Source organism: Terrapene carolina, unplaced genomic scaffold (assembly GCF_002925995.2).
Source record: "Terrapene carolina triunguis isolate 2854851 unplaced genomic scaffold, T_m_triunguis-2.0 Scaffold147, whole genome shotgun sequence".
Taxonomy (NCBI): Eukaryota; Metazoa; Chordata; order Testudines; family Emydidae; genus Terrapene; species Terrapene triunguis.
The window spans coordinates 4,559,388-4,581,321 of record NW_020664498.1 but is presented as its reverse complement, the minus strand read 5'-3'; the positions used below and the strand labels follow the sequence as shown (position 1 = coordinate 4,581,321).

Here is a 21,934-nt window from a genome sequence, read left to right as displayed (position 1 = left end):
CCAGATGACATGGCCCATCCATGGATTTTTAATTGCAGTGTAGACATATCTCTAGAGTGTGCCAGACAGTATTATAATCAAAAGGTCTTAGTATGTATACTTATTATGGCTACTATATTATGGAGAATATTGACTCGGTATCTACATAAGTCGGTGAGAGTTCAAAAGTTTTGCTTAAGGGGCTGTAGTCAGGGAGTTGAGGCCCAAATTTGAAGGGACACGTCTTGCAAAATGCATAGCTTACTCACCTCCATTCCAGTCAATTAGAGTTCAGCGTATTTAGTTTCATAGGACTCAGTGCCTTATAAAATTCTGCCCTAATTTTTTTTTAAAAGAAAATAGTTTGACAAAACCTGTATGAAATTTCAAAAACAAAAACAAAACACCACACACAACAGAGTCATTTGTTTTGAATTCAAACCTTTTGGTGCTTGCAACCTGAACATTGCTGCATCCTACAGATGTGTGAGAACCAGAAAGTAAGTGGCTAGAAATCAAGATTTTATCAACTATTTTTGTTGTAACAAGCTGAATGGAAATGCAAAAAGCAAAATACTAAACCAAACAACAAAACCCTGCAAAAACCTGACCCAGTGGTGAAAAGTCAAATAGATTTTTCTGCATTTCAGTTTTAATTATCTAAAGTGCTGTTAATAGCACAAATTTAAAAAATGAATTTTAATGTATTTTTTTAAAAGTTATAACATATTTAAATACATGTAGGATGTTATATACATAATTTTACATATGAAATTATTCTTTCAGCAAGGCCCTGATCCTCTGAGATCTATGGTATTGAATGTGTTTAAAAAGCTGTTTTTGTAAAAAATATTCTTTCTTTTGAAAAATTTTTTAGGAAGAAAAGCTATTTCTCAACTAGCACTATTGAACATGCTGGAACAGAGTGGTTTTTGTTTTTGTGAAAATTATGTATATTTTTTTAAATGTGTGTTCAGTTTCCTTTTTGTGTGAAATGCTATTGTTTAAAATGTTTGCCAACATTACATTTTTGCATGAGTTTATTTCAAGAAATAGTTTCTCTAGGGTTACCATTTTTTAAACTAACAAAAAGAGGACACTCCAAGGGGCTCCGCCCCCGCCCCAACTCCGCCCCCTTCCCTGCCCCCGCCCCACCCCAACTCCGCCCCCTCCCCTGAACGCTCCGCCCCCCTGCTCCTCCCCCTCCCCTGCTTCCTGCGAATCAAATGTTCGCGGGAAGCCTGAAACAGGGAGGCAGGCAGGCAGCAGGTAAGCTGGGGCGGGGGGGCGAGAGGAGGCGCGGCCCAGTCCAGCCCCCTGGCCGAGCGACTCGGGCCCTGCTTGGCTCGGGCCCTGGGGCACCAGTCCCGGCCCACCCCGGCGGTTCCAGCTTGGCTCGGGCCCCGGGGCACCGGCCTCGGCCGAGCGGCTCCGACCTGGCTCGGCTCAGGCCCTGGGGCACCGGCCCCGGTTCCTCTTGGCTTGGACCCCGGGGCACCGGCTCCGGCCCCGGCGGCTCCGGCCCGGCTCGGGCCCTGGGGTGCCGGCCCCGGTTCCGGCGGAGCGCGCCAGCCCCGGCCCCAGCAGTTCCAGCTCGGCTCGGGCCCTGGGGCACGGGCACCGGCCCCAGCCGAGCGGCTCCGGCACCGGTGCACCAGCTGAGCGGCTCCAGCCCCGACGACACCAGCTCGGATCGGGCCCGGGGCACCGGCCTGTCCAGCCCCGGCCCCAGCCGAGCGGCGCTGGCCGGCGGCTGAGCACCGCCGGCCCCAGCGGCTCCAGCTCTGGCCCCAGCGCGGATCCAAGTCCCATGACCCCTCCCTATTTTCCCGGACATGTCCGGCTTTTTGGAATTTTCCCCCGGACGGGGATTTGACGACCAAAAAGCCGAATATGTCCGGGAAAATCCGGACGTATGGTAACCCTAGTTTCTCTAATACTTTGAGGTGTGGGGAGAGCAGCTCATGTGTGGGATAATTGGGCGTTAAGAGCAGTATATTAAAATATAGGGGAGGGAGGAAAGCCAGAAAACATTCCAGTCCAAAAAGGAAACAGAAAAAAAGTGGCTTGAAAAACAGTGTGCATTCTAAATAACCTCATTTACAGTCTCTGCTTTGAAGATTGCAAGAAAGCAAAGGTCATGACCCAGAGATCAAAGTAACAGAAGTCAACACAATAATTGCTGGTTGCTTCTCTTGTACCCACACTTGGTCTCTCCGGTGGGTGTATTGTTTGTAGTGAAAACTTCAAACATGTTGTTATTGAACTGTGAAAAATCATCTGGGTCAGAATGTGTTACCAAGCATTTGTTAATGCTGTAGGTGACCTCACCTATTTTCATTAAAGTGAGATAATTGTGCGGGGTGTGTACCGTGTGTGAAGTTTTTAGTGCTTGTTCATTCTTCTTTGCTCCTTATTGACGTTTCCTGGAATGGTGCATTCATTAATAGCACTGTTGACATGGAAACAAAGGCAAGTGGAAACAAATGCCTGAGTTTATTTTAAATTAGCTTTAAAAGTACAATATGCTATCTTTGGCAGAGAGGAGTAAATGGTGATAACCTTATAGCGTCCTCTTAAGATACAACCATAAGAAAGGAAGTTCATACATTTTGTATAGATTAGCTTGCTGAACTAAATCAGTTGCTCTGCACGTGTGGTCCTGCAAAATTGCAGCTCCTCTTGTGAGATTTTCAGCCGCCTTAACCATTGCCCTTACTGAGAGCAGACTACATTTTTTTTTTCTTATTGTATTTTATAAATAATATAAACTCCACAACTACGTATTTCAAAAGGAGAGAAAGAAAGGAAATCTTTTTCCTTAAGGATAATAAACTATTAACAGGTGCAAACAGGCATAGGCTAATACTACTCATCTTACTGATGATATTTTGCCTTTCACCCAAGGCCTTTTTATTTCAACAGTGTCTGGAGAGAGAGAGAATTACAGCAAACAATGCTTGTCAAACATTAAATAAGCCCCACAACTCCCATGTGAGAGTCACAATAGAAGCCAAGGAGCCAAATCTCAGTAGACAATCTAGCCCAATGCCTTAAAGTCAACCATTCATTCCCTCTCGGTTTGATTCTGATATCTCACCAGTTTTACACTGGTGTAACATTCACTTCAGTGGTGTGACTCCCAGTTTATACCAGTGTAAATGAGAGCAGGCTCAGGCCCTCTAATCCTGGAAGTGAGGTTATGCATGTTCATTAGCCTTCAGGCTACTAGGGTTTGAGGGAAAAAATATAGTAGTACAATAGTTGAAAGGTTCCAATAAAAATGAAGATGTTGAAATGTTCTTAATCCAAAACCTTGCCCAACTAGTTTGTTGCACATATGGTATTAGGAATGCTAGACTTTTCTGGATGTACAACTCTATCCTTCAACCCAAAATTAATTTTATGACGTGAATTTGTTTACAGCATAATATGTATTTTTTTTTAAAAGTAAGAGAAAAGGAGAAAATTAAGGGTCGTTGTATAGTTTAACCTTTGCTCTGTCCCTTCATTACAGGCTCAATGTCACATTTTTTCCTTCTATTATGTGAACTCCTATGTATCCACTTCTCCTATGGTGTAAGAAGAGTCAAAGATCCATTTCCTATGGGCAACTTCATTGGCACCCTGTAGCTTTCTTTTTAGTGTGGTTCAAGAGTGATTATGTTCTCTTCTCTCTATATTCTCTGGCGCCATGAAGCCCAGCGTATTCTGCAACTAGTGTCTGCTTTATGATGGGAGGTAATCTATGAATCCGTATCCACATGAGAGTCCAGACGCTATGACATTGTGTGACTTTTCTTGTTATAGACTCCTTGACTCTAGAACAAAGATTTCCTAGAATTGCCAATAGTACTAATGAATAATGTGTTAATGCGTGGCAATGAGTTCTGACCCCTTAAATCTAAACGGTTAATGAAATATACCTCCAAATAATATAAAGTATAAACTAACACATTATAATTATTTAATGCAGCACATAAGGACCTGCTTTACTTCAATGAGTGTTGGATCAGGACCCAGGTATTTCATGTACATGTTTAAAACAGCTTTCCTTACCCTCCTGCCTGGTGTTTCTGTTAGAACCTCTTGCCCAATTCCATTTGAGGCTGGACTCTCTTATGTATTTAAATGTCAGATCCTCTTCAAGTATTTTTGTCTGTTCGGAGGCTGCGAAACACAGGCTATATCTACAGCGGGTAGAGTACCGGCACTACACACGTAGCTACATGCTGCAGTGAAAGGCAGGCTAGGTCCACGCTTGTGGCTGCAGTGTGTAGCTATCTGTGGCAGTGAAAGGCTCAGGCAGCAGGGAAAGGCTCTGGTAGCTCCCTCCTGTCAGAGCCTTTCCCTTGTTTCTAGAACTTTTCCCCACTACCTCCCCTCACTGGAGCCTTTCACTGTGGTGGGGAAAGGCTCTGGCAGTGGGACACAACACTGCTAAAAATAGCAGTATAGATGTGGGAGGCACTGCCTGGGCATGTAGAGAGCTGTATAGGATATTGACTCTAGGAGTTCAGATGTCTAGGGCACTTTGTTCTACTTGTCTAAGCTGTGCCTCATTGTCTACACTGCTGTTTATACCCGTGCCAGCTGGGAGTTCAATGTCTGTACTTTACCTACTGCTGGAAATGTAGATGTACCTTGGAGTATATTTTAAAAATAAGTTACATAAAGCTTTCCATTTCAAATCACTTTATAAACATTAATTAACACCTACAATATCCCTGCAAGGTAGATAAATGTTGCTACCCCCATTTTACCAATAAGGAAACTGACATAGAAAGTCTGTGACCATAGGGGCTGGAACTAGGGGTGCTGGGGATGCTGCCGCACCCCATGACTTGAAATGGTTTCCATCATATACAGGGTTTATAGTTTGGTTCAATGGCTCTCAGCACCCCCACTATACAAATTGTTCCAGCACCCCTGTCTGTGACTTGTCTAAGGCTGTGGAGTAAGTCAGTATTGGAGACACTATTATTATTTGTTTATTCAGTGTTTGTATATTATGCATATAAAAGTGCAAGTGTGCATGTTGATTTAGTATTACAACTCACATCTTCCTCAGTCTGCTTCCAGTACTCTGACCTCAACACCTCTCTCAAGTATTGGGGAGGAAAATCTCCATAAAACATTCATTAACATTGGTGGTGGAGTTGTATAACTGAATCACCAACCCGTGCATCCCTTTGAAAATGTCCCCTTAATGTCTTGACAGGTCTGTGTAAAAAATGTTAAAACAATCCTAATCACATGGAACACTTACGGAATTGGTTAATGAATTTTAGTCCATATTGTAATTTCCACTTATTTAAAGCTGAGATAAAATGGAATGCGATATTCCGTGTACTGTTTGTTTTTTTCTCCACCTACAGCTACAAGTGATCTAGACTTCTGTTTTGTGTTGGTCCCCTTTGTTAGTTTACTTTCCTAACACACTTGAGGGGGGAGGGAGGGGAAGTTTTGGACGAAAGATGATGTTGCTTTCCTTGTATAGCCGGTTTCCTTTGGGTCTTTACACACCTTTCTAGCATCCCTTTCCAGAGCGCACCATTTTCCTCATCACTACAGATAATAATCTTCTTTCACACTACTGCAAAGATGGTCAGCCCCACAACAGCAGTCTCAGGGCACCTGCAGCAGTGCTAAGATTCAAAATGATCATAAAAAACCCCAACCAACTCCTAAACTAAAACAAAACATTCTAAATTTAGAATGTAAAATTTAGATGAATTTTTTTCATTCAATGGTATTCTTTTAACTGGCAATGGTATAAGTCTAAAGCAGTTGCAATGTGTCATGCAATTTATAGATCCCAGTGCCTGCCATAACGTATTTTATGATAGCTGCACTCTGTGTTATTAGTAGCTGTCTTTTTCTGCAGCCATCGGTGTTTGATAATAGTCTTAAAACACCCAAAATTACTTACCTGCAAGCAACATTCCAGATAGTCCCTGTTGACAGTTTGAATAAGTTTAGTGCCCTTTTGTTGTACTTTACCTTCAAAACAAACTGATTGAACCATCAATAGCTCCTGGAAGCTGACAGAGGCATGTCATCTGGGCTAACCTTCTGATAGTAGGTTATCTGTGGGAGTTAACCTCCCTGCATTGTTAACTGAAATGTTTTATGTACTATGCAACTTTAGGATACTGCTGTGATAACCTTAGTAACTAAGTCATACATCACAGCAAGGAGATTTTGTGCAACAAATAACCCTGGATAATATTTACAAGGGTTGAATTGATATTGTAGTGCTCATTCCGTGGCTTTAGTAATCTTTTATAGATTTTTTTTTTTATGGCAAATTGGTGTTACATTTAGGCTGAATTTGCATCACAAATGAACTATATTGCTAACTAAAACCTGGAAGTCATATGCTGGCCTTTAACAATTGTTTTATTAAAAACCTTTGTAATTATATCTATAACATTCAGTTGTAATTTAATTTTGGCTCTTTTTAAACTGCATCATTATTGGGATACTTTATTCCTAATGACAGATAGCTTTTTAAAGTTTGTTACAGATTGCCTTCGTGTTTTATCATCCGCTGTAGAACATTTGCCCCACTAGGAACCCTGAAAATACTTCTGTCCTGGTGACACCATTGGCTAATTATTTTGTGGGTTTTTTTAGATAAGGCCCTAATTCTGGAATATTTTTTTAAAAAACGCGGGTAAGAAAAGAAGAAAAATACTCCCGTAGAAACAATTCTGTTATAAATTTAAGTTCTCTTAAAATGACAGAGAGACTGACATTTAAGGCTGTGATCCAAAGTCAGCAAAAATGACAGGGCTGTCTTCGTCTGTTGTCAGTTTTGTTGCTGCCTGCTTTTTGATGGCATCTTTCATTCCATCATTAAACATTTGCTGATTTTCTAATACTGATGTTTTCTTCACCTGAATATTCATCTTTTCTCACCCTACACTTAGTGGGTGTCTTTGCTCATTTCGAGCTTCACTCTTGACATATTATTTCCTTCTGTACATGTCTTCGTTTGAAAGAATCTGTTGTCATCCGAGCTTTTCTGCCAGTAACACAAGATGGATGTATTCTCTTCCCAAGAAAGATACGGGGCAGCAGAATGTCAGAAAGGACTGGAAGGGCAGCCAGGAAAGATGTGAGGTGTCTGAGAGTATGGCAGTATCTCTAATATCTAGCTACACCGAACAAATTGTCTTGGGACATGTTCTACGTAGCAAACTCACTTCTCACCTTGCATAGTTTATTACTATTATTCTGTTTTTATTATTTAGTTGAAGTGCATAGGCTGATGATTCATATTAAAATTGTAGACCATTTTAATGTGTGTCAGTGAACATATTCAATTCACTTGTTAAAAATTTACAAGGCCATTGCCTCAGAGGAAAGGTGTATATAGCTGAAAGGCTGCTTTGTAGCATTTTTTTTTGTCTGGATGTAGAAAGGTTAAATAATTAATAAAAACATTAATGTGATGTGCATGAACTCTGTTGGTCTCACAACTTGGGACAAATTTGGAATCTCTTAGAATTAATCATAGAATCATAGAACTATAGGGTTAGAAGGGACTGCAAGGGTCATCTAGCCTAACAAGATGCGGGATTTGTTGTGTTTAAGCCATCTAAGACAGATGACTATCCAGCCTCCTTTTGAAACCTCTAGTGAAGGAGCTTCCAGGACTGAGGAGTACTTGAAGGTAACTCCGACCTTTAAAATAATAGCACTATTTTTCTCTTTAAAATATAGCCATATGCACTGTGCAAGGTTTTCTGGGACTTCTGGATGTGTGTGAGTTCTTTCAGATGCCAGAGGGAGTCAGTATGATTACCAGTTTGACTGACTGATTGGGTGTTTATGGGAAGCAGCTAGGCATGGGGAATATTATCAATCACCTTTCCACCCCCTGCCAAGAAAGAGTCTGGCACTTCCTCCCTTTGCAAAGTCTGTTTCACATCTGGTTGACTGTATGTAAATAGCAGGTACTTGAAGTAGTTGTGTGTTTGGTTTTGCTTTTGATTCATGCCATGCTTTCTACTTCTGTATGTAAGGAGCTTACAGTGTTTTTCAAGCTAATGGAGCTTTTGTTATCTGATCAAAACATGCAGTTACAGAGAACTAGCAATGGGACTGAACAAGAACTTTGAATCTGAACACCTGTCCAAAATTTGGGTGTGTGTGTGTGTGTGTGTGTGTGTGTGTAAGAGCATGCGTGCGCACTTTGGAATCTAAACCTGAGCCAGGTTTAGATGAATGGGGCCCATATCAGTAACAAGACAAAACTGGAACCATATCTCCAAACTGCGGCGGGGTCAAAATTCCGATCTTGAAGCCAGATCCAAATTATATTGCTCAGTACCATCTCTAGATAAAGTCTTGTTTTTAATAAGACTCTTAAATGCCCTTTGATGCACAGCATACATCTCTGTGTACCTTGGAATATTATCTTTAATGCATGTGACTTTCTAGGGTATGTGATGGGAAGCCGGATCAAAACCCTAATATGCAATTTACCTGATGTTGCTAACAATGATGATTGTTGTACACCTCTACCCTGATATAACGCTGTCCTCAGGAGCCAAAAAATCTTACCGTGTTATAGGTGAAACCGCGTTGTATTGAACTTGCTTTGATCCCCCGGAGTGTGCAGCCCTGCCCCCCCGGAGCACTGCTTTACCACGTTATATCCGAATTCGTGTTATATCGGGCCGCGTTATATCGGGGTAGAGGTGTATTTGTAGCAAAAGTCAATAAAAGTTTGAAGGTGAATTTGTGACTGAAGACCTGAGCATTACAAAACTGCACAGCAGGTGGAGAAGATTCTGTGTTTTTTATCTTATTTTATTTTTTAACATAACTCCATGTCCAAATTGTCCAGCAGGATATCAGAGAACATTACACTTAACAAATTTTTTAAAAATTGGAAGTCGTGCTTATCAAACTCTCTGTATCTAGTCTCTGTATTTACGTTCTCAGAAAGCTGCCTTTTCCAATTTGACCCATGTGTCATACATCACAATAATGCTTCATTGGGCTGTGCATCTACAACAGAGTATCCCTGGTCCACTTAGTTTTGCATTCACAAAGGGAAAATATCAGTTTCCTTACGTAGAGTAGACTAGATTATAGGGCGTGGGTGAAAGATTGGGGAAAGAAAGGTCATTTCAATTGTATATTTTTTTGAGTCATATAATTTGTGAAGATGGATTTGTATGTCAATGTGGATTTTAACTCAAACGTTTTGTCATTTCTTTTAGGTATTTTGTTCTGCACAAATTGACCAACCTGAAATTTCTTGATACTCGGAAAGTAACCAAATGGGAGCGTGAGGAAGCCTTGTTACGAGGTGCCTTCATGAAAGTGGTAAAGCCCATGGATGCTAAGGTAGGAGACTAAATGGAGTTTACAACATACACTGATCCCACTTGCCTACCACTTTGCAAATTAGAGAAAAGTAACTATGCATACCTTTGTTAAACAGTAATATATCTTTAAAACAACTATTCTGAAAGGTTGGTAAAAGCTATGTCTAAGGAATGGACAGAGACCTTGTAGGCCACAGTATTGCTTATTGAATCAGGTGTGGGACAAAAAAATCCTTAATCTGTATTTTCCAAGATCAGAATTTTACTGTTAAATCTGATTAACGGACCATGGTTGTTGCATCATAGTTGAAACGCTGGTTTGAACCATAACTAATTAACACACACGTTGCCAGGATCAAAAGAATATTTTTGCTCTTTCTAAAGATCTATAACAACTCTGTGATATGTTAGAAAAGAAGGAAATTTTTCTGACACTTTGTCCCCTGCCATGCATGTTGTACACAGATGTTGATCTGAGAGCTCACACCTATGGTGTTTATTGACCTTTAGTTGATACAATGTAATTTAATGTGGTGTCATATTAATGAGTGTTGATGTTGGAGAGACAGTTTCTCTAATCTATGATTCAGACTCAAGCTTTCTCACACCAGTTGCCTCAAAATTGGGCAAATTGCATGCCTTTGACTCAAACAGAATACAGATGCAATTTTTCCAGTTTGCCATCTTTCATCATTGATCAGTACAAGATAACAGCTCCCTTAGTATTTCAGTGTATTTGTAGCATTACAAATATCTCTTGAAATGATTAGCTATCTAAAATTCTTTTCAAGTTTATTAATCTGGTAGGTTTCTGTAGGCTGTTTTCTTCTCGAAAATACATCATCAATAATTTATTGCAGATTTCCAATAATGCTGAATAATAGTGCAGCAGCAATGGAACTACACTATATTTGATGGCATAAGTGTTACTAGATAAATTCGTTATCACCAGTACAATTGCAGTAGATAGCAAATTAATTCAGATTGATTCATTTTATAACTACTAAAATGCTAACAGTTCTTATTCAGGCATAGGTTTGACATATTGTTTACTAAGTACCTTTAGCTATTTCAGCTTTTATAATACAGTGTGTAGTAAATGAAATCATTTATTTCTAAGCTTTTGTGAAAAGCTTCCTCACAGAATATTCTTTACTAAATCTTGCAAAATTCAGCAGTTGAAATGTGTAAATTATGTTGTGCTTATGCCATTTATTTTTTATAATTATTCTCTTTCTATCTACTAGGTCATTATTAGTGAAGTTTTATTCTAATGCTATTAACAGTTAAATTCTTCATTTATAAATCTATCATTTGTGTTTCGACTAGTGCAGGAGACAGTGGCTGTTCAAGTGTGTACCTACTTTATTGGATGGTACTTACTTGTGTTTGCTGTTAAACCAATTGCTAAGGGTAAGGTGTTCTCATAGACAGGATCCAAACTTTATCCTTTGTATTACTAATTTAGTCCACTGTGTAGTTTTGAATTAGTTGCCCTCTAAGTCTTAAAGATAAAAAATACATTTATTTCAACAATTCCCTTAGCACAGGGTTTAAATTTAGTGTTGCTGTAGCCTTGTTGAATTTTTTTTTTTTAATTTTTTGTTACAGAATTGCTGATGTTATCTAGCATGATAAAATACCTTTTGTAAATGCTTTCTGATGGCATGAGTAAATATCTGTAAGTGTGCTACAGAATTATCTTCATCATACAAAGTTATATACTATACAATTTAAAATATGCAACTTTAATTGAGTTTGAATATACATATAAAAACAAACAATTGCTCTGGGTGAGTGTTTTCTTCTATGGATGTTCAGACATAATATGTAAGCATATTTTGCATGGGTGGAACGGTTTGTAGATGCAGTGTGTGCGTATATTTAGAGATACACTACACATATACAGATACAGTGAAAACGATTAAAAGGAATATTTTCCCAGTTTCCACAAAAATGGTACTCTAGAATGGGAAATAACTGTCGTATCGCAGAAATCATGGTGTGATAATTATTGAGAAATGATGCTTTTTAGTGGCAACCGTTGTGTGTGTATATACAAGTATATATGGTACTCTCCCGTTCATTTGAATGGCCTGGGGGTATCTGAAAGTTTCGGGCAACTGGGCATTCAGATAAATGGAAGTGCTATTAACTACATAGGACTACATGGGAGGCACACTATGCATTTGGATAACTAGGATTTTGGATAAAGGGAATTAATTATACTGTACATGGGTGGGGGCAAGTAGAATCATAGGATTGGAAGGGACCTCGAGAGGTCATCTAATCCAGTTCCCTGCACTCATGGCAGGACTAAGTATTATCTAGACCATCCCTGACAGGTGTTTGTCTAACCTGCTCTTAAAAATCTCCAGTAATGGAGATTCCACAACCTCCCTAAGCAATATATTCCAGTGCTTAACCACCCTGACAATTAGCAAGTGCTTCCCAATGTCCAACCTAAACAGACCATGTTGAGGTGTAAGCCCATTGCTTTTTGTCCTATCCTCAGAGGTTAAGGAGAATAATTTTTCTCCCTCTTCCTTGTAACAACCTTTTAAGTACTTGAAAACTGGCACCATGTCCCCTCTGAGTCTTCTCTTCTACACATTAAACAAACCCAGTTTTTTCAATCTTCCCTCATAGGCCATGTTTTCTAGACCTTTAATCATTGTTGTTGCTCTTCTCTGGGCTTTCTCCAATTTGTTCACTCTTTCCTGAAATGTGGCGCCCAGGACTAGACACAGTACTCCAGTTGAGGCCTAATCAGCGTGGAGTAGAGCGGAAACATTACTACTTGTGTCTTGTTTACAACAATTCTGCTAATACATCCCAGAATGATGTTTGCTTTTTTTGCAACTGTGTTACATTACTGACTCATATTTAGCTTGTGATAATTAGTGGAATTGGAATGTGTTGTGAGGGTTTGAATAGATGCCATATGGAAATATTTTCCTGAGTATTGTAGTACACTGAACCTGTTAGACTTATTTTTCATAACAAAATCAAATTTGAAGTTAGGTTTCTTTCATTATGGTAAGCAGGAGATAGAAAAACATATTCAGCCAAAAAAAAAAAAAAAAAACACAAAAAAACATATAAAAAAAAAAAAAAAAAAAAAACCCCACAAGGCAGATTGATAAACTGGAAGAGGCTGTGATGTGTCATTTTATTCTTTCCATAAAATAAGTGGGAGAGCAGAATGACCCACTAAGAACAACACAAGAAATGAGAATAAAGTCAGGACATTTTCATCAGCCAGCTTTTATTTACACAATGCAGAAGTATCTGGCAATCACAAGTCTTTGCAAAGTCATAAATATTTTATATTGTATAAATTCCTATACTTACATTTATGTCTCCGGTTTTTATTTTTTTAACAAGACACTGCACTTTCTTGTCCTTTGCTTCATTTCATCCTTTGTTGTTTAAAATGCATCTGTTTGTGATGTGACTGTCTGATAGAGAGATGCAGTCATTCGTTAGAAAACAGTTTAATGTTACAATGCACTGTTCCATCTCTCCATGTAAAGTGAGCTAAACTTCATTACTTTGTGATGTTTTTATTTTCCTCTGTCAAAATATTGAATGTTGTATCATGTTTGATTTTAATAAAAATCTTGTAAGCCTGGCTGGATAAGGGGCATTGAGCCAGATGAGGAAGCCTCATTTAATGACCAGACTGTGACCTCATTTCACTGGCATAAGTGTAGATCAAAGTGGAAGATGCCTGTCCAGTGTGAAGTATGTTGCTGGGCATGACAGCACTTCACATCAGAACGACAGCTTAAGAATACGACAGTCAAAATTGCTTAATTATGTCCCAGCTTTGTAATTATTCATCCCTGCTCCTGCAAAGAGCTCAGTTGTCATTTCATTGACATAATTATTTAAAGCTGTACGCTCCTTCTGTTTATAGCTTGTCTATGAATTTTGCTACCAAGTGTTTCATCTTTAAGGACTTAAAAATGCAAAACAGGGCAGGGTTAAATGGGCACAGTTGAAAATCCTGCATTTGAGGAGTCCCCCTGTTTGTACATTGCTTATGAGCATGAATAAACAAAATTAATGGATGAAGCATCAGAAAACTGGGTATATTAGTTTGAAAAAAGCCTACCTGTTTGTTTAATTCTTCATCCACTTTGTATCACATTGGTTACAGTTTTATATATCCTAGACATACATCCCCACATGCACGGAGTGTGTGTGTGTGTGTGTGTATATATATATATATATACACACATATAAATCTTAGTTCATGACAAATATATATACACCACATTTTAGGATACTCTGCGTAGTATTATGTTTATTTTTCGCAACGTATGCATTTTGTTATTCTAACAAATTGCCGGTGAAACCAACACTTTTTGTTTCCCTTACTGCATTTTAACTTTATCAGTTTTCTCAGTTATGCTTATACTAACAGATAATGTGAAGAGGCTGCACATGAGTAAGTCTTGTGATTTAAGCTTGTTGGACCAAATACTCCTCTGGTATAAATCAGCGCAGCCCCAGTGAAGTGACTTCACGTCCATGGAGCTATATCAGTTTACTCCAAATGAGCATCTGGCCCATTATGTTCAAAAGATTGAAATTCATTTATTTTAAAATGGCTTTTATTTTGTGATTATTTTTCAAATATTTTACTCTTCACACTGTAGTCTCAAAACCTGTCATAGATTGCTTTTTGTAAATACCTAAAATAAGCTAATTAAGCAACAAGGCAGGTTGAGGTTATGGCTGCATTTCATGGGATGAGGTCATCTAACTTTTGTTCACGCTGTGCTGTGTTACCCATCTTCTATAGGGAGGTGGAATGTTATTTTATTATGTTAGGAAAAGTAGATATTTAGCAATGCAGCTAACACTAGCTCAGCTAAACAAAAACTGCAGTACCTGTTAGTTTTTGATCACCATCGGTGTTTTCATGTTGCTTACCACTCACAAGGAATATTATTTTGCTACCCTAATAGTTTTATTATCTACTTTCTCTAAAGCCATTAAAATCAAATCATACATGAAGGGAAATTTGAGTGATTATATGATATGCTGTATAGGTATAAACAAATGGTTACTAGTAAAGTCACTCAAATTTCCCTTCATGTATGATATAGATAGATATAGATGATACAGATATATAAAATAATGCTTCTAAGACTGGAGGCATAATTCTTTGCTTGGATATGTGGCATCTGTATTAATTTGTCTCATGCACCTTTTTTTCTAGGATCAGAGAAGTTGGTCATTTATAAAAATAGTAAAAGATACATTAAAAGGGGGCCATTTGGAAACCTTTTCCCCCCTTATGCATGCTCATTATTTATTTTTTTAACAAACCTTTCCAGGATTCATTGCATATGGACCTAGCACATAGCATCTACACTAACTACAGAGCTAAGGGCTCTAAAGGAGTTAAGATCCGTTGTGTCAGTGAAGTACCAGCTAGTTAAGAACTCTCTCTAAGTGATCCTTGACATAATAGACTGTAAAAGTTTCTTCTGGTCCATTGTGTCAGAGTTTCATGTCCTAAAACGGTAAGCAGCCAGAGATTTAAGACTCCCAACTAGACTGTGATGCAGTAAATAATAATGGCTTCAAAGAAGACATTGCAGTAAGTCACGTTACAATCAGACATACTGAAGCATCCATCATATACAGTTTCAGAAGTCCCTAAATATATACTTACACAAGAGACCATAACACAGTGTTCGGTCAATAGTCCATGTACAGCAATATAGGGTATAAAGAGTACTTAACTCTTTGATTGTAAAAAAAATATCCCCAGATACTTCTCACATGGAAAACTACAGTGGTTTGCAAGGAGCCCTTATTGTCTTTTATGTCAAGGATCTGCATCGAGTAATAACGATGCTTGCCTGGGTCAAGACCAACTTGCCAAAGGGTGTCTATTTTAAATTTGTCATTTTAAAATATTTCACTGTTAAAACAAAAAACAACAACAAACAATTAAATATACAAATGAAATATAGCCACAGAAAATGTTTTGCATTAATGTTAAAGGTATGAGTTAGAGCATTTAGGAACTTTGTACAGAAAACACGATGATGTAATGGTCTCCAAATAGTGAATCATCTTACTTACCTTCCGTATGACAATACTGAAGCCTAACAGAGCTGAGTTGAGGAGGGAGTGTCATCCTTAACTGAGAATTCCCTTGCTTTTGTAGCTTTAAATCAGATTAATGTATTTTAATGCTCCGATAAGAAGTGTGAGTTAAACATAAGGACTTTTTCCTAATTAACAAGAAAGTATTTTGCTGACATAAGAACATTAAAATACAAGAAAATCCTACTCACTAAAAACATATATTTCTGCCCTTTTTCTACTCTCCATTACTGGCACATCTTGGAAGTTTGATCTCTGTGTATGATGATTCTTGGTTTCTGTCTGTACTATTTAAGTGAATTATCAGGAATACTTAAAACAAAACAAAGCTGTTCTACAAAAGAAAGAGAAATAGGCTGGTGCACCTGCTGGGTCTTCTGTCCTTTTAACCGCTGTCACCAGTGTTGGTTGTACCGAACATAGGTGCATGATGCTGGTTTGGCCAATCTAGTTGCTATTAGTCTATAACCACTAATAGCCCCAGAGACTTTCAACAGTACAGCAACCTGCTAGCTCAGGTACTAGTAAATGCCCATTTTAATAAAGCCCATTTGCAATTAAAAACAAGACAAAGGGCTCATTCTCCTTTCTTCTTTCACAACCCATTAGAGGAAAGCAAAGTATAGTGATGGCAAAATAAAAACCTTTGGGCATGCAGTTGGAATAGAATTGAAGAACTGTACAAGTAGCACTTATAGAGATTAAAATAGTTTGGTATTGGATCTTGTGTAGACACGAATCTGAGGGATGGGTAGTAGAGGGGTAAGTATTAGAACACTGGCACCTTTGGCTGATACTAAAACTCCAGTGAAAAGTAATGTAATATCTTAACCCAGTACTCATTTGTTGACTTCTGTAATGATTATAGGCTAAGAAGTAAAATAGTCCTAATTCCCCAAGCCAACAAAACCCAATAGAAAAATTAATAAATGTGTAAATGAAGTTGGCATTCCAACATTATCTGTTATTCTCTCCCCATAGTACAGACCCTAAGGCACAATCCTGGACCCTGTGCCCAGTGGGAGAAAACAAATTGTATGTAGGAATGCTCTTCTGGAGTCGGAGGATGGAACCTTCTCTGTTTCCTTCTATCCAGGCTACAAGGTTTCAGTAGAGCTGCTTTACATCCGCTAACAGAAACTCAAGCCTGCATGGCTAGAGAATATACCTATCTTTAAGTGAGGGATTTTGGAGAGTAGATCTGTGTATCCAGCCACTCTTACCTCAAATACCCTCACTGTGCACTATAGTACATGGAGTGCTCTGTAGTGAACAGCCTTTGCTTGTGCTGGAAGATTTGACCTGCACATTACTGGGTACTCTCATCTGTGTATTCAGGTAATAAACTATGATAAAAGCATGTGTCAAGGCTGCTTCCCCACTTTGAACTTTAGGGTACAAATGTGGGGGCCTGCATGAAAACGTCTAAGCTTAACTACCAGCTTAGATCTGGTTCGATGCTAATTCCCTTCCCTGGGTAGCCTTGAGAGACTCTTCACCAATTCCCTGGTGAATACAGATCCAAACCCCTTGGATCTTAAAACAAGGAGAAATTAACCATCCCCCTCCTTTCTCCCACGAACTCCTGGTGGATCAAGATCCAAACCCCTTAGATCTTAAAACAAGGAAAATCAATCAGGTTCTTAAAAAGAAGGCTTTTAATTAAAGACAAAGGTAAAAATCATCTCTGTAAAATCAGGATGGAAAATAACTTTACAGGGTAATCAAACTTAAAGAGCCCAGAGGACCCCCCTCTAGCCTTAGGTTCAAAGTACAGCAAACAGAGATAAACACTCTAGCAAAAGGTACATTTACAAGTTGAGAAAACAAAGATAAACTAACACGCCTTGCCTGGCTGTTTACTTACAAGTTTGAAATATGAGAGACTTGTTCAGAAAGATTTGGAGAGCCTGGATTGATGTCTGGTCCCTCTTAGTCCCAAGAGCGAACGACCCCCAAAACAAAGAGCACAAACAAAAGCCTTCCCCCCCCGCCCTCAAGATTTGAAAGTATCTTGTCCCCTTATTGGTCCTTTGGGTCAGGTGTCAGCCAGGTTACCTGAGCTTCTTAACCCTTTACAGGTAAAAGGATTTTGGAGTCTCTGGCCAGGAGGGATTTTATAGTACTGTACACAGGAGAGCTGTTACCCTTCCCTTTATAGTTATGACAGCATGCCATTGCCAAACTCAAGCATTCAAAAATCATGATCCAGGTCTCAAAAACTCTTGACATTATTTTGGGTTCTTTGTCTCCTGGTTTCTGAGCCTTATGGGGCATGTATGTCATACTTTCAAGTTTTTCTGCACAACTGAGGACTAGGAATTTGCTTTTTATTTTATTTTTTTAGAGATGAAATCATATTCATGTGATTCAGGAAAGTGGGGCTTTAAGGAAACCCCCAATATTGCCAAAGTTGGCAAGTTGGAGAGCATCAACTTTTAAGCCAAAGTTGTGGGTTAAGTTTGAAGTTTGACGAGGAATAAATGAATCGAAAATATTGGACCTGCCATCCCTACCAATCTGAAATTAAGCTAATTAGAGAGGAAGGATGATCTGGTGGCTAAAGCGCCTGAATGAGAGTCAGGAGATCAGCATTCTGCTTCTGGCTCTGCTACAGATTTCCTGTATTACTTTGGGCAAGTCATTTAAGCTCTCATTGTGCCTCATCTTATCCTTTGTCTTGTCCATTTATACTCTAAGCTCTTTGGGACAGGGACTCTTGCTTACTGTGTGTTTGTACAGGGCCTAGCACAGTGGGCCCCCTCTCTGTTGCAGCCTCTAAGCACTTAAGTAATATAAATAATTAACAGTAATAATATATTAGAACTGACTGACTTTTATTACTTACTTGAAGACATACCTTGATTTACTGAAAAGACCCAAACGCTGTTCTTGAGCACTTTTAAGAACCAGGTAACCTTTGTCATCATCCTGGTGCCCAAAGAAACAGTCTTGATTTCAACCCTGAACTGAATCCATACAGATGTCTCTGTGAATAGCATAAAATGGCACAGCCTTTGGGAATTTGGCCCATTTATTATGAATGCACTCTGACTCTGTTTGCACTCTTTGCCATGAGATTTTCAACAGGGAATTTTTTCTTTCTGATCATTGGGCCCAGACTACAGTTTAGAAATTGTTTTCTGCCCCTGAAAGTAACCCTACTGGTCTGTTTGTGTTTTGGTCCGTGGTAGATCACGAGGTATCTTGTCTTTAAATGATGTCATTTTTATGCTGTTTTTTGCTTTTTTTCTAATCCCTGCGTTATTTCAGTAAAACTTTTGAGAACTGCATCACTTGACTACCAATGATAGTTACATTATTTGAACATTGGGGTTCCATATTCTCATTTAACATAGTACATTAGTTTTGAGCTCTGTCAGTTCTTGAGAACAATAGCTAATATTCTGTTAGCATTTAACTTAGGAGGGGGAAAGCAAACTAGTGATCAGAATGATGATTTTAAGGTTATACCGTATATCCCATGACCTACCACAGCTACAAAGAACTGTTTTATATGACTAGAAAGATGAAATTATCAACCTTTGAGTATTATAAATTTTTCGACATCATGATTCATGGTATCTTTGGTGGTAGCTGTAAAGGAGGAAAAAGCCCAAACCCACAAACTTGACAATAGTTAAACAGCTGGTGTGCTCGGATCACTGCCTAGCATGCTGAGCAGTAATGTCTCATTTTTTCTTGTGCTCCCGTCTGTGTGTCTGTACCCACCTGTTGTCTCTTGTTTTGTAGTTAATCTGTAAGCTCTTTGGGGCAGGGACTGTCTTTCTGTGTGTTTGTACAGTGCGTGGTACAATGAGGTTCTGGTCTGTGACTCGGACTTTGATACAGTCCCACCATGAAAATACATGGTTCATAATAGATCAGATTTAAAAATAGTATTTGACTCCCTTTTTTTAGCTCTTTAGAAAATGTTAAATAGCAAATCTTGGGCTCATGTGTAACTTTAATTCCTTCCAGATATATTGCATGAGGAAATAGTAATTTATGAGTCCATGTGTCTTCCAGCAGAACATTTCTGCAGCAGTGTGTGCTGTTGCAGTTAAAAAGTACAGCTTTTATTTGTTACTCAAGTTCATTTCAAAAGAAGAATTCATTGTTCAGCACTGAAAACTATGCTACCAGTGCATACTGGAATGGATTTAATTCATTTGCCAAAAACACCAGAAGAGTCAATAAAAATTGTCATGGCAAGTAACAGAAAATTTTGTAGGTTATTATACAGTTGAGGGCTCAGTCACCAATCTTCAATATGTAGATGTGGTACCATATAACATGACATTGCAAATACATTGTATATTGATACATAAGCGACAATACCATGAGTTGGTGTCAGAAAGCTGGGTAGATTCTGAGATTTGCACTAGAGGATGCAAAACAAATGGTTTTTACTATTCTATTGGTCCCGGAGCAATCAGAAAATACATCCTAAATGTAAACCAATATCGTCTTAGAATGCTCAGAATTTTAAATAATAACCTCTAAACTTGCATTACCAGTGGGGTGAAGCTCAGCAGCTGTTCAATAGCTCACCGCAATTATTGCTCTATAGTTTAGGACAGGTTGGATAAATGTAAACTGTAAGACAAGTAAAACTTGATACTGCACATATATATTAAGACCTTGGTCATGTAACTGGATTGGCTAGCTCAGACCCTTGCACACATGCAGAACTCCATTGATGATGATAGGAGTCCTTGTCAGCAGATCCAGTTATAGGATTGGGGACTGAATTTGTCAGTGGGTATGCACTGGTTCTTACTGGCTCAAAATTATGTCATTATTCATATGGTGTCATAGGTCTTCACAGTGCATTATGAACATAAGAAGAAACGCTATCCCTGGCCATGGATCTTATAGTCTATTATAGACAGTTAAAAAGTATTGCGAGACCATGCTGTGGTGAAAAAACTGTGGAGGAGAGAGGGAAACAATCCACAGACAGCAATTCTAACTTTTTTTAAAAATGTGGCTTTTAAAAATCCAGTCATTGGCAAAAGAGGGGCGGCAATGGGGAGCAACAAGGCAGCGATAAGTGTTGCAGTGAAAGATGGAGGAAATGAGTTTTTAAGGGTGCCTTTAAAGGAAGTAGGTGGATTGAAGAGAGGATGTTCCAAGTGTATGGGATGGTGACTGGGAAACAAGGTATGATGCTGTGAGAAACAGACAACTCTCAAGAATAATGGAGAGGATAGGGTGGACAATGTACAAAGTAGAATATAAGGAAATGATGACAGTAGAAATGTAGATAGGAGCAGAGTTATGGAGAACCTGGGAAGTAAGGAAGATGAGTTAGGATGTGATTCAGGAGGAGACAGGAAGTTGGTAAACAGACTCAAAGAGGAGAGAGAGACAGTCATGGTGAAGAGAGAGAAGATGATGATTTTTGTAGTGGTGTGTTATATGCATGGGAGAGATGGGAGGTCATGTGGCCAGAGAAAAAGAACCTGCAGTCATTGGGGCAAGAAATGACTGATGAGTTTTTAACAGTGGGGATAGAGATGAAGGTATGGTGATGCTAAAGTGGCAAAGGAACATAGTCTTCTATGTCTAACCTGGTTTATCTCCACCTGACATGAGAGGAAAATAGACTCTTGAGGATTAGAGATTTGTGTTATGGAGGAGAAGAGGGACTTTTCTTCACTGTTTATTTTCATAGTGATGTTTCTTGAAAGACTAATATATTGTAGCTCTTTTTGAAAGTTATTTGGATTGGATTTCAATATCCAATACTTGTGTCCAAGACACATTATGGAAATGAAGTCTCTTTCCAAGGATTTGTGCTTTCTTTTTATTTGTTTCTGAGTCATGGAATCAAGGTCCTTTTAGTCATTGATGATCCAATGGCATTAGGGGTGTTAATCCCAGAGCCCTGGCCAAATCCCAACGCAGGTAATTACATTCTGTCTCCCTAGATTTCTCTGCAGTTTTTACCTTTCTTCCTAAACTGTTGTTTAGTGTGGCAGTGTGCTATTTAACCAGCTGCTGATGTGTACCTCAAAGTTGGCTGCATTTCAGTGGTACTGTAGGTGAATTGATTCCTACATAAGGCTTATTAAATATTTGTAAAACACTTTGAGATTCTCTGGCGAAAGGCACTCTAGGCATTGTTCTCATTAAAATACATTTAAATGAAGACGTTAACTTGACAACTTGTTTATTACCTTTGTTTTAAATTTTCTACTCTCGGATTTGTTATATTTCCTATCTGTTAAGATTGTCTGGAAACTGTGAGATCTTTCAGTATGGAACCCAGTAGAGTGTCACCAATGTATCCCTGACAATAGCATCCTCTAGACATTATCAGACTCTTCGGGTTTAGAACGTGGACGTTTGTCCAGTATTCCACCTATTCACCAAATTCAACTACGTTATTCAAGGGACTCTTGATATGTAGTCACTGGGGGCAGGGCCGGCTCCAGTGTTTTTGCCGCCCCAAGTGGCGGGGAAAAAAA

General features: G+C 38.8%; 1 protein-coding gene across 1 annotated transcript in view; it reads left to right on the top strand.

The window, feature by feature from the left end:
• Positions 1-21,934, top strand: part of LRMDA (leucine rich melanocyte differentiation associated) — a 931,481-nt gene that overhangs the window by 529,905 nt on the left and 379,642 nt on the right. The window contains exon 5 of the mRNA XM_026653719.2: positions 9,219-9,345. Coding sequence (XP_026509504.1) covers positions 9,219-9,345 — 127 coding nt within the window. The remainder of the gene's footprint in view (positions 1-9,218; positions 9,346-21,934) is intronic.